Raw genomic sequence first — 13,635 nt, 5'->3', positions numbered from 1 at the left:
ACACAAAAACTTCCTCCTTTGTTCAACATCTGTGAGTGAAACACTTTATTTCCTTTGCCTGGGAAATACAGAGAGTTGTGGGACTCTGTAACTGGAATTAATGCCAAATATGCTGAGGGGGGAAATGCTGGTGATTTTGTGGAGCCTGTTTTTATTGTATGAGCCGTTTAAAGTCAAATTTATCCTGTCTATTCAAATCCTGTTTGTCTGTTAATGCAGGCTTCACTAATGTTGCTTTTAGCTTGATTGCTATAGTAAAAATTTTAAAAAGTGAAACCTTGTCCTTCAGTTTATTCCATTGGGGTTGCCTGGGAATTTGTTTATTAACCTTATTGGTCTTCACATGATAATAACAGCAGAGATATGTCCAGTGTTGTTATATAGTACATATTAGATATATTATTTATGTTTCAGCAGTAAAGTATGTTTATAATTATTTCTATTCCTATGTTGCCTCTCCCTAATCCTTCTGCCAAATCACATCACCTCACACTTCTCTGTATTAAATTCCAGCTGCCACCAAGGGGAGATTGAAGTGTTAAACTAAACATACAGAGAAGAGGAGGCCCTGCTTTCTTTAATATAACACCCACAAATGAAGATGACCCCCCCCCCCCCGTCCCTTTTAAATGCACACGAGGTTCATAGGGCACAGAAGGAGGCTGTTCAGCCCATCATGCTCATGCTGGGTCTTTGAAAGGGCTATCCAAATAATCCCGTAGCCCTGACATTTTCCTTTCCTTACGAGAATTTGTCCAATTCCCTTTTGAAGGATACAGTTGAATTTGCTTCCAGCAGGTTTTCAGGCAGTGAATTCCAAATCACTACAACTCGCTGCGTGTTTAAAATAATTTTGGATGTATTGTGTTTAGATTTTCAGAAAAGATTTGAAAAGGTGTTACAGAAGAGGATATAATACAAAATTAGGTTTTAATCTACATTAATGATTTAGATGAGGGCTTCGAGTGTAATGTGTCCAAGTTTGCTGACAATTAAAAAATGACTTACATTCCTGCAGGGCCTTTCACCACCACAGGATCCCCAAAGTGCTTTACAACCAATGAAGTGCTTTCTGAATTGAAGCCTTTGTCGTATGAAACGCAGCAGCCAATTTGTGCAGAGCAAGATCCCTCAAACCTCTGAGAGAGCAGACGGTGCCCTCAGTTTAACATCTCGTTCAATAGATGGCATCTCCAACACAGTGGGACACTTCCTCAGTGCTGGCACTAGGAACGTGGGCTTTGATTTTGGCGCTCAGGTCTCTGGGGTTGGATTTGGTCCCACAACCTTCCGACTCAGAGGTGAGAGTCCTGCACACTGAACCACGGCTGACACTATAGACAACGCAAATTAGAAAGAGAAAGTTACTCTTTAAATGCCCCCACACTCTGCCTCCAGTGTCTAAACCTAACAACAAGAATCCCAGTATAAATAACATGTATTTTACTAGCAAATGTCTTCACTCAGAGGGTGGTGAATCTTTGGAATTCTCTGCCCCAGACAGCTGTGCGGGTTCAGCTGCTGAGTATGACTGAGATCGATAGATTTCTACATCTTAAAAACATCAAGGGACACGAGGATAGTACAGGGAAATGGTGTTGAAGTAGAAGATGAGCCATTGAATATATTGAATGGTGCAATGGGCTTGAAGGGCTGAATGGCCTCCTGCTCCTATTCCTTATGTTCTTAAATGTTGAAGTGTTGGTTTGGAGCTGTAGGTTTCGACTTCCCATTTGAGCCTCTGACACCACTCTGTCTCTCTACTGCTCGTGTCAATGACAGCCAGGCGACAGAGCTGAGGTCTAAGTGTAAATGAGAATAACGGGGCCTGGGCCCCCGTTGGGAAACAGCCGTGGGCATCGTACTAATAGAGAGACAGGGAGGTGCTGGAGGACTGACTGGGAAATGAACCTCCAACCATTTGGGGCACATGAGGGGAAAACGGGGTTGATGGTGACACAACCCCTTGTTGGACCTGGAATCAGGAGAAAGAAAAACCATAGTTTATGGTTGAGCTTTGTGTAAGCTTCCTGACCGTGATGGTACATACAACAGTTAACCAGGCAAGATGTTGTGATCAGGCTTTAGAAACATACCCTGTGTAGACTAGTTTTCCGAAGCTGTGGGCTTGTCAGCTGGGGCAGTGAAACTCGGCGTTCAACAGCCACAGTGACCTCTAATATTGGACACTGGGTATAACCCTGTTGTATACAAAGCAGACCTATCTGATGCTGGGTTATTGTGATGGAATTGAATCAATTAATGGTCAGATTAACTCTATCAGTTAATAACATTGATTCAAGCAGTGTTTACTCTGTTAATCTGTTCATAAAATGGTGTTAGTTAATGCATGTCTGTGTCTGGTCTTAATTTCATTATTTGTTTTTGTTACTATTCAAGTACGGTGGAGAGAAAGACAGAGTTAACATTTCAAGTCCATATGACTCTTCAGATCCTGAAGAAGGGTCATACAGACTTGAAACGTTAACTCTGTCTTTCTCTCCACAGATGCTGTCAGACCTGCTGAGTTTTTCCAGCACTTCTTGTTTTTGTTTCAGATTTCCAGCATCCGCAGTATTTTGTCTTTATCTGACCCAAGTACAGTGTTTACTCTGTTAATCTGTTCATAAAATGGTGTTAGTTAATACATATCTGTGTCTGGATTCAATTTCATTACTTATTTTATGTTACGGACTGGGGTCTCAGTCTCGGTCTCCTCTCTCCCTCTCACTCTCTCTCCCACCCTGTGTTCCTCTCAGTACACTGATTGGGCCTCGCTCAACCCTTGTTACTGTCAATATAAATCCTCATTTAAAAAGGCATGAATTAACTAAGGGCTGTCATCAGTGTGGATTTGTTCAGGGAAAGTCGTGTCCGACTAAATCGATAGAATTTTTTGAGGACGTGACAAGGAAGGTTGATGGGGGTAGTGCATTTGAAGTAATCTATATGGATTTTAGAAAGGCTTTTGATAAGGTCCCACATGTCAGATTAATCAGTGAATTAAACACTCGGGATCCAAGGGTAAGTGGCGAGTTTGACCCAATATTGGCTCAGTGACAGGAAACAAAGGATAATGGTCGACAGATGTTTTTGTGACTGGAAGGCTGTTTCCAGTGGGGTTACATAGGTAACAGTATCAGGTCCTTTGCTGTTCATGGTACAGATCAATGATTTAGACTTAAACGTAGGGGTTATGATTCAGAAGTTTGCAGATGAGGCTCAAATTGGCTGTGGGTTTGATAGTGAGGAAGAAAGCTTTGGGCTGAATGGACTGGTCAGATGGGCAGTAAAGTGACAAATGGAATTTAATCCGGGGAAATGTGAGGTAATGAATTTGGGAAAGGCTAACAAGGCAAGGGAATACACAATAAATGGTAGGATACTGAGAAGTATAGAGGGACCTTGAAGGGTATGGCTACAGATCCCTGAAGGTAGCAGCACAGAGTGATGTTGAGGTGAATAACATAGATACATTTAAGGGGAAGCTGGATAAACACACGGTGGAGCAATGAACAAAAGGATATGCTGATCGTTAGATGGGAGCAGGATCAAATGAAGTATAAGTACTGGCATGGATCTGTTGGGTTGAATGGCCTTTTTCTGTGCTGTATATTCAATGTAATTTAGCCTGGTATTGCCTTTAACTCTGATATAGCCCATCCTGGGTTAAAGAGAAATAGTTTTACTCACAAAAGACCATTTCAGCTCATTGTTTCCAGCTATTGTCCAATCAATGCCTCTTGTTCGTCAAATGTCCAGGTGAGGAGCCAAGGCATTCAATTCAGCTACCATCATCTCGTGTGATTTGTCGCAATATGTCTTGGAAGATCAGAATTTTAGCAAATGGACTGAAATTATTTAAATTTACTGGGTCCCAATTATTTCCTGAACCAAATATTACTTTTCAGCCAGTCTTATTCAAATTGGAAAGTTCATTCAAGACAAAGCAGACCATTGAATTGTCACCCCATCCACCACCTTAAATATTCACTCCCTCCAGCAGCAACACACAGTGACTGCAATGTGTATCATCTACAACTGCTCCACAGCAACTTTCCAAGTTTGCTTCAACAGCATCTTCCAATCCCACAGCCTCGAATGGCAAGGGCAACAGACACATGGGAACAGCAGCACATGTAATTCTCCTGTGAGTGACACACCATCCTGACTTGGAACTATATTGCTTAGGGTGTGTATGAAAACCCCTTCAGCTCAAATTCTGTGTGTATGCAGACCGCTTTGCTCAGGGTTTGTACAAACAGAATGGGATGAGGGCTTCGCTGGCTGGGCCAGCATTTATTGCCCATCCCTAGTTGCCCTTGAGAAGGTGGTGGTGAGCTGCCTTCTTGAACCACTGCAGTTCATGTGGTGTAGGTACACCCACAGTGCTGTTAGGAAGGAAATTCCAGGATTTTGATCCAGCGACAGTGAAGGAACGGCGATATATTTCCAAATCAGGATGGTGAGTGACTTGGAGTGGAACTTCCAGGTGGCGGTGCTCCCATCTATCTGCTGCCCTTGTCCTTCTAGATGGTAGTGGTCGTGGGTTTGGAAGGTGCTGTTGAAGGAACCTTGGTGAATTCCTGTGGTGCATCTTGTAGATGGTACACACTGCTGCTATTGCGCATCGGTGGTGGAGGGAGTGAATGTTTGTGGATGTGGTGCCAATCAAGCGAGCTGCTTTGTCCTGGATGGTGTCAAGCTTCTTGAGTGTTATGGGAGCTGCACTCATCCAGGCAAGTGGGGAGTATTCCATCACACTCCTGACTCGTGCTTTGTAGATGGTGAACAGGTTTTGGGGAGTCAGGAGGTGGGTTACTCATCGCACTATTTCTAGCCTCTGACTTGCTCTTGTAGCCATAGTATTTATATGGCTAGTCCAGTTCAGTTTCTAGTCAATAGTAACCCACAGGATGTTGGTAGTGGGGGATTTAGTGATGATAATGCCATTGAACGTCAAGGGGCGATGGTTGGATTCTCTCCTGTTGGAGATGGTCATTGCCTGACACTTGTGTGGCACGAATGTTACTTGTCACCTGTCAGCCCAAGCCTAGATATTGTCCAGGTCATGCTGCATTTGGACATGGTCTACCTGTGTATGTACACAAACCCCTTTAGAACAGAGTCCCTGTGTATCCTGGCCCCTTTTAACTAGTATCCCCTTGTTCAGCCCGTCCTGCTGGATCCTGGGCAGGTTTCTATTTGACCATTTCCTGATCTTTAGCCAATATCCTCTGGTCCCTAGCTATGTCTATATTTCTAAATATGCGCTGTTTGTACATTAAGATTCCGAGCTGAAACTTGAGATTGGCTTACATGTTAAAATCGCCTCATCTCAACCTAAGTTACAAATGCTGAAACGACTAGTCTTAGAAATAAGTATTTAATTGGCTGAAGGTTGGGAGATGTTAGGCTTTATCGCAAGAGGATTTGAGTACAGGAGTAGTGAAGTCTTCCTTCAATTGTATAGGAGCTTGGTTAGACCGCATCTGGAGTACTGAGTGCAGTTTTGGTCCCCTTACCTCAGAAAGGATATTATTGCTGTAGAGGGAGTGCAACGAAGGTTCTCCAGCCTTGTTCTGGGGATGGCAGGATTGTCTTATGAAGAGAGACTAGGCAACCTTGGCCAGCATTCTCTAGAGTTTCGAAGAATGAGAGGTGATCTTATTGAAACCTACAAAATTCTGAAAGAAATAGACAGGTTGGATGTGGGTAAGATGTTTCCTCTGGTTGGGGAGCCTAGAACCAGGGGATACAATTTCAAAATAAGGAGAAGCCACTTAAGACCAAGATGAGGAGAAATTTCTTTATTCAGAGAGGGGGAATCTTTGGAATTCTCGACCCCGAAGGGCTATGGAAGCTCAGTCATTGAGTATGTTGAAGGTAGAGATTGATAGATTTCTGATTAACAATAATGTAAAGGATTATGGGGACAGTGTAAGTAAAAGGCATCGAAGCATTCGATCAACCATGATCGTACTGAATGATGGAGCAGGCTCGACGGGCTTAAAGGCCTTCTCCTGTTCCAATGTTCCTGTGTTGTATGAGGCAAGTTCTTCACACAGAATGTACAGCACAGAACCAGGCTATTCAGTCTATGTCATTTGTACTGGACACGAACTTCCTCCCACTTTACTTCAACAAATCCCACCTTTCTTCCTCAAGTGTTTATGCAGCTTCCCCTTATACACATCTATGATATTCACCTCAATCACTCTGTGCGGTAGCCAGTCCCACATTCTCACCGCTCTCTGGGTGAAGAAGTTTATTTTCTTAACACTCTTCATGCCCCTTTTAATTGTTGCCTATTTTCTCAGCTCGGTCTGCTGATCCTGGAATGGGGCAAATGACAGGGAAAGGATGAGGCCACTGACACTTCACATCACTTCCCCGAACACCATGCCTCAGTCAGCCTCATACTCTTGCCTCTGAGTCTGAACTTCGTGGGTTTGAGTCCCCACTCCACAGACTCAAGTCCCCCAAAACCCTGGGCTGACACTCTTTCAGTCTTCAGATGCCAGGTTCCAAAGCTCTGGAGTTCCCTCCCTTAACCCATTCACTTCTCCCTCCTCTTTTAAGACTCTTCTTAAAACCTACCTTTTCATCTCTCAGTGACATCAAGGACTTGACAAACTGTTTGTCCAAAACAAAGCTGATTTATTTGACATTACCAGAATATTAGACTCCAGCCCAGTTATAGGGATTAATAACAGCAGAAACAGACCCCAACTGTTAGAATGAATATGGTTCAATCCTGGATGTGATTAACAGCAGCAAGAACAGCAGAATCTAACCCCTTCAGTCAAACATGAAGTCACTAGTGTGTCAGAAGGTGGGATGAGCAAGCGAATCCCTTCCCACAAGTGGAATTCTTAAACAGCCATAGCCTGGTGTAAGATCCCACAGACAGAATAGACAAATGTTTCTCCTTCCACATTCAAGGGCCGATGATCGTCAGGACCTGATGAATTGAGTGACTAAATCAGATTTTGATTTTATGTTTGGTTTGTGTTTGCTGTCTGCAAATCCTCCCTACTAATCCCCTGTAAAAGGAGATTACAAAAATACATTACTGTGAGCGAGGAGTAGAAATCCAGAACTGTCAATTTTAGTTGTCATGGAACATCCTTCTCCCTCGCAAATGACAAATCTCTGTCCCCCCACACACTCCCTTCTCCCTATTGATTGTAGCCTTAATTCATCCTGTTATCCTCCTCCTGCTTTTCTCCCAATTCTCCTCCCCAGAAGGTGCAGACTCTCAGGTTCAGTTTCACACTCACTTATTGTATTTCACAATATGTCACCCAGGTGTTTCAAATCATCGTTGAAGAAGAGCCATATTGGACTCAAAATGTTAACTCTGTTTCTCTCTCCACACATGTGGCCAGACCTTGTGATTGTCTCCAAGACTTTCAGTTTTTATTTTAGTCAAAATCTTTACGCCTGAAGCTGACAAAGTGTTTGAACAGATTGAGGTCACTGCGCCCTCCACTCCCATTTTTCATTCCAGTCCCAGGAGTTTGGAAGCTGAGCTCCGGATGAGTAATGGCGGCTGCAGCCCCCACAAGTCCTCGCGCTGGGGAAACCGCTCAATCCATCGAGCGGACGGGCGACCCGGGACTACACATGTCTAACGGAGAGGGAAATTGCGCATATGCCAGGGAGAGCCCATCCCACCTTCTTGCTGCGGTTCGGTCCAATGGGAAGAGTTGGAGGACCGGAAGAACTCTGGTCCTCCAGCCAATCAGAGCGCGTACTTTGTGACAATGAAGATTGAGCTTCACACAGCCTGAAACTTCCTCCTGTGTCCAACATCTGTGAGTAAAACACTTTCTTTCCTTCCTCTTTCCATTTCTTTTCTAATTCTGGGGGTAAATTGTTGACTTGCAGGAACTGAAGGGAAGGGAAGTGAATCCTGGGAGGGTGCAGATTCTGGAAAGGTTGGCCCAGGTCTCTCTCTTAACGACATTGACATCCTTTGCTCCCTCAGCTTGACACATTTATTTGTCTGGCAAAAAGGATGGTCTCTTTCTTAATGTTCACAGTTAAAGGTATGGTTTCCCCAGGAGATGGCTGGCATTTAAGGGAACAGTAAGTTAATATAGGACAAAGATATGTCTAGTGTTGTTATATGTTACTTAGTTGATATATTATTTATGGTTCTGTAATAAAGAAAATTTACAACTATTTATTGTTTTCTAATATAGTACTGTAGCTACGTTATATATTTCCAATCGCTGAGTCATTACAACACCAAAGGAATCCAAAAGGCAACTCGAGTCCATGCTGACTCTCTGTGGAGCAATCCAGTCATTCCTTTTCCCCTCTATATCCCTAGAACCCTGCAAGTTTATTTCCTTCAAGTCTTTATCCAATTTCATTTTGAATCATTTGATCGTCTCTACTTCCACCAGCCTCATAGGCAGCGAGTCCCAGGCCACAACAGCTGACTGCCTAAATAAAGTTCTTCCTCACATTCTCTCTTTATCTCTAATCAAGTAATGAAGTCCTCTATATTACACACATTTTTAGTCCAGTAATATGGACATAGGCTAGCAGCCTGCATGAAGATTTTCAGGTGAGCATGTATCGTCACCTTCAGGAGAATTGGGAGGCTGATTATTAGGTACAGCAGAGTGAGAATGGAGGGAGAGTGTGTGGGACAGAGATTTACAGCTTTTGGGAATGAGAGAGGAAGGAATGTTCCATAGAAACTAGAATTATCTGTTCTGAATTTTTATCTTGTACTGACAGTGATGACTTTTGTAAACTCTTTTGACAGCTGATTAGAAGGGGAGGATTTGCAGACAGAAATCTCAAATGACATTTCCAAATCTTATAGACACTTGATTTGATGGGACCTGAATATCACCAGCCTCTGAATCTAGATGCAGAAATGTTTGTCTGCTTCAAAAGATTTTAAACATCAGTGCGACTGGAAAAGCACTGAGCACACACACCCGAGTGAGAGTGTTCCAGTGCACTGACTGTGGAAAGAGCTTTAACCAGTTACACAGCCTGACAAAAAAAATCACACCATTCACAGCAGGGAGAAACCATACACATGTTCTGTGGTAGAAGAGACTTTAACTGATTGTCAAGCCTGGAAGAGACACAAGGACACCGGCACCATGGAGAAACCGTGGAAATGTGGGGACTGTGGAAAAGGATTCAGTTTCCCATCCCAGCCGGAAACATATCGCCGCATTCACACTGGGGAAAGGCCGTTCATCTGTTCTCAGTGTGGGAAGGGATTCACTCAGTTATCCACTCTGCAGGAACACCAACGGATTCACACCGGGGAGAGGCCTTTCACCTGCTTTGAGTGTGGAAAGGGATTCACTCATTCATCCGCCCTGCGGCGACACCAGCGAGTTCACACTGGGGAGAGGCCATATACCTGTTCTGAGTGTGGGAAGGGATTCACTCATTCATCAGCCCTGCAGAAGCACCAGCGAGTTCACGCCAGAGAGAGGCTGTTCACCTGCTCTGAGTGTGGGAAGGGATTCAGTCGTTCATTCGCCCTGCGCAAGCACCGGCAAGTTCACACTGGGAAGAGACCGTTCACCTGCTCTGAGTGTGGAAAGGGATTCACTCGGTCATCTCACCTTCTGACACACCAGCGAGTTCACACTGGGGAGAGGCCGTTCACCTGCTCTGTATGTGGGAAGGGATTCAGTGAATCATCCACCCTGCAGAATCACTGGGCAGTTCACACCGGAGAGAGGCAATTCATCTGCCCCGTGTGTGGAAAGGGATTCACTCAGTTATCAAGCCTGTTGCGACACCAGCAAGCTCACACTGGGGAGAGGCCATTCACCTGCTCCGAGTGTGGGAAGGGTTTCACTCAGTCAACCAGTCTGCTGACACACCGGCGAGTTCACACTGGAGAGAGGCCATTCATCTGCTCCATGTGTGGAAAGGGTTTCACTGAGTCCTCCAGCCTGCGGACACACCGACGCGTTCACTCTGGAGAGAGACCATTCACCTGCACTGAGTGTGGGAAGGGATTCACTGATTCATCCAGCCTGGAGAATCACCGTCGAGTTCACACTGAGGAGAGATGCCCTTCACCTACTCTGAGTGTTGGTAGGGATTCATTGATTTGTTGAACTTGCTGAGACACCATGGCTGTCACACAAATTGGTGACCTTTTAGATGCTCTGACTGTGAGTGTTAGTTGTATCAACTCAGTTTAAGTGTCTACTCGTGAAGGGCATTGATTAGATGGTTGCATGAGTGGCTGGAAAGAGAAACTTACTGACATAGAGTGGAGTCAAGTCAGGAGGTATATATCTGTAATGTTTCACTCTGTGAACAAATATATACAAGTAAAGATTTGCATCTGTTTCTTCCTTCACCTTGAGGCTGTCAGGATTATAACATGGTAACTGAGAATGCTTGTCTAATGATGTAGGTTGGAGATTTAAGGAAAATAAAATTTCAGACAGAAGTTACAATCCGAGTAGCTTTTGTGAGAAATGGCTGAAAGCAAATGGGAATTGTCAGCGTCTGATTAGCCGCTGATGTTCACAGAGTCTGGGCCATATGACCAGTGGAAGAATGAAGTGGATATGTGGACACGGGTTATGTCCCTACCAAGGAGAAAACAAGGTATTGCCTTGGCATTGTCACTTGTCAAATCAGAAGCAAAGTATTTTGTGAGCTGGATGCCCGTCAGTTGGATACTGAGGAAGGTTTGGACCTTCTATTCGGGTTCATTGATGAGATTTACAAGAAAGATGATCTAGTGGATTCCTATGAAGCATAGTCAGACTTTGATAGATTTTGAAATCAGATGGTCATTCCATGGAGGAACAGATCATGGACTTTAACACATTATATAAAAGATTGAAGAAATTCAATTTACACATGCCTGGTTCAGTGTTAGCATTTAAATTGCTGGATTGTGCTGAGGTGTCACATATGCACAAGCTTTTGGTTCTAACTGAGTTTCAGTTCTCAGAGAGAGACTCCCTGTTGGATCAGATGTGAGGTGTGTGCTGCCTTCAAAAAATTCCCGGGAAGCAGTCATTTCCAGCAGCTTTGATGGAACAAATCGAACATTCTGCAGTGTCGCAATGAGTAGAGGACCTAATGATTGCCGCCTTTTGAGATTGTCCAGATAGTGGACGCAGGCGTCAGTGCAATTCAGGGATGAGAAATGAATTTCGATTGTAGGATCATGGAATTCCACCCTTTTAATTTATTTTTCCAACTTCTACCTCCACAGGGGTGGTCCCGCCCTCCCAGCTGCCTTGCGTTCCCGGCCACATGTAATCTCAGAACTGTCCCTGTGCATTGTGACCTTCGCACGCCACATTCTGTCCCTCCATCCTCACCCGGCAGCTTGTGATCCAGCACCACGTCTGACACACAATTAATAAGTTGCACAGTTTAAAAACCACGTTTAAAGCGCGATGTATGATAGATCAGACTTGGAAGAAATCAGGCAGCTGGCAGTTGACTTCCAGAGAGTGCAGTTCACAATCACTGCAGAGGTCCAACTGTGCAGCTTTGATTTCACCTCCCCCCTGCCCATGGCACCTGCTTTAAGATCATCAATACAGTAGGATATTTTTAATCATATTGTTAGGAAATAGAGATAGTTTAAGTAAGCTATATTTATTTTTAAGTGTTAGGAAAGAGTTTTAGCTTCAAAGTTTAAGTTTGATTTGTATTTCTGTCTTTATGTGTTAAGAAAAGGTCAAATTGAGTTTTAGTTTCACTTTAAAAGGTGCCTGCATTTCTAATGAGAGTTTTACGACTGTTGCAACTAGGTTAAACAAGCAAGAGTAGAGAAACTGGGCTGTTGCCTAGCAACAGGGGTCCAGAGAGGCAGGCCCCTTCCACTGACACACAGAAGAAACTAGAAACAGCAATTTGATTTGGAAGCTGTTTGAGCTCTTTTGGTTGTGAAATTAGCTGCCAGGAGAGATTGGAGCAAAGGGGACAGATAGCCAGTCCTAAGGTAAAGAAAAGTCCCCAAAATCCAGGGGAGTGGAACAGGAGAAAGTCCCAAACAGACCTTCTAGTCAAAAGAAGGACAGGAACCTGGAAATGGTCCTATTAAATGAAGTTAAGGTCGCGGGGGGTGGGGGGTTGGGGTGGGGTGGGTGTGGGAGGGGCAGAGAGGAAGGCTCCAAGCTTCAGATTTAAAGAGACAAAAGCTGAGAGAACAGCTTACAAGAGGCAAGAATGCCCAAAGAATGGCTGGAGGTCTGTAACTCTTTACTATGGGCCTGTGAAGCAGTGGTGTACTGTTGATGGCTGAGTCAGTGAGAGAGAGAGTGCATGGAAGACAGTTTGAATGCATGTGGTGACCCAGGAGAGAGGATCATCAGAAGAAGAATTCAAAACCCTGGATGTGGACCCTAGCATAAGGCATCTGAGAGAAAGTGTTGGTTTGGGAGAAGATTCCAAAGCGAGTTCTTGGAAAGTGAGATTGGAAACCCTTACGTGAAAGACGGAGTTCACTAAGGCTGTTTGTCTCACGGTGTAACAAGCGTCTGGGGGGAGTTGAGAAGAAATCCATAGCATCTGTCTGGGGTGGCATCTGTCACTTGGTTTCAGAGCATGGTGTGTCTGACCACAGGTTGCCTATTGGTTTACGTGGACTGTACTTACTGTGTACATTAGAGTATTAGATAGCTTTTGAAGCTTATCGTTACAAATCTGGCTATATCTGTAAATGTATAGTTGTGGATGAAGGAGTATTGTAATATAGTTCATCTTTTCTTGTTAAATAAATGCTTTATTCTTTTGTTCCACATTCATTAGCTGACTTCAGTGACTCTGTTCAGTAACCACTCTACACGTATCTAAACAAACAAATAAAAGTTAGGATCCATCAAGCTGGGTTCCAGCCCAGGATCAGGCTTGTCCAGGGGTAACCTAAGGTGGGGATCATAATAATATTTTTAAAAATAACACACCATAACATATTGATAAAATTGTTTTTTCTGCTTCTTTCACTGCCTTCAATAAAATTTTATTTGGACGATTCTTCCAAACCTTAAACATTTCAGTTCATATTAACAAGTTCATTCAAAAATCTTAAAGCAGTGCTTGAATAAAAACCTCAATGGCTCAGCATTTCTCTGAGCAAATTCTGCAGATCAAAAGACTCCCAGGTTCAACCTATGGACTCAGCTCAACTATAGGATGTTAGCTGGGGTTCAGCGTCTCCAAGCTCGAGTGAGCAGAGTTCGCAATCTTGGCCATTATCCACTGTCAACTTCCAGCTCAGGCCTGTCCTGGACAAACTTTATTTTTCTCTCTCTTCCCAATAACCCCAGACTCCTGTGGACAATGACTGGCGAGAGCTCCCTTTCAGACTGTTGTGCACTTTGGCCTGAAGGCCTCTCTCTCTCTCAGACCAGTATGTGTGTGTTTAGGGATGGGGAACAATTTTGCTGAACTTTTGTATTCCAACCTTGTTTTCTTGGTTATAAAACACCGGGCAGTCGGCCTTTCTTCTACTTGTGCCCTAATCTCTGTATTCTCTAAAGCTGCTTCGCTTTGCTGACCAGCGAGGAAATTTGAACATTACTGCATCATTGAAAATTAGCATCAACAACTGCATTGCCAGAAGACATAGATTGTTCAATTTGTCATTTTGTTTTAACAAAC

The 13,635-nt window shown here is 43.9% G+C and overlaps 1 protein-coding gene across 1 annotated transcript; it reads left to right on the top strand.

The window, feature by feature from the left end:
• The first annotated feature begins 5,839 nt into the window (after window positions 1–5,839).
• On the top strand, window positions 5,840–10,115 carry LOC144697883 (uncharacterized). The gene is made up of 2 exons (XM_078569850.1): window positions 5,840–7,820; window positions 8,786–10,115. The coding sequence occupies exon 2, from the start codon at window positions 9,135–9,137 to the stop codon at window positions 10,113–10,115; it is 981 nt and encodes a 326-aa protein (XP_078425976.1). The 5' UTR covers window positions 5,840–7,820; window positions 8,786–9,134.
• Window positions 10,116–13,635: the final 3,520 nt, after the last annotated feature.

This window comes from Cetorhinus maximus, chromosome 23 (genome assembly GCF_964194155.1).
Source record: "Cetorhinus maximus chromosome 23, sCetMax3.hap1.1, whole genome shotgun sequence".
NCBI lineage: Eukaryota > Metazoa > Chordata > Chondrichthyes > Lamniformes > Cetorhinidae > Cetorhinus > Cetorhinus maximus.
The sequence above is the reverse complement of the archived record's forward strand: the minus strand, read 5'-3'. Positions and strand labels throughout refer to the sequence as shown.

What these genes read in the sequence shown, in the direction of transcription:
- LOC144697883 (XM_078569850.1), top strand. Translation starts at nt 9,135, where the DNA reads ATGGAGAAACCGTGGAAATGTGGGGACTGTGGAAAAGGATTCAGTTTC.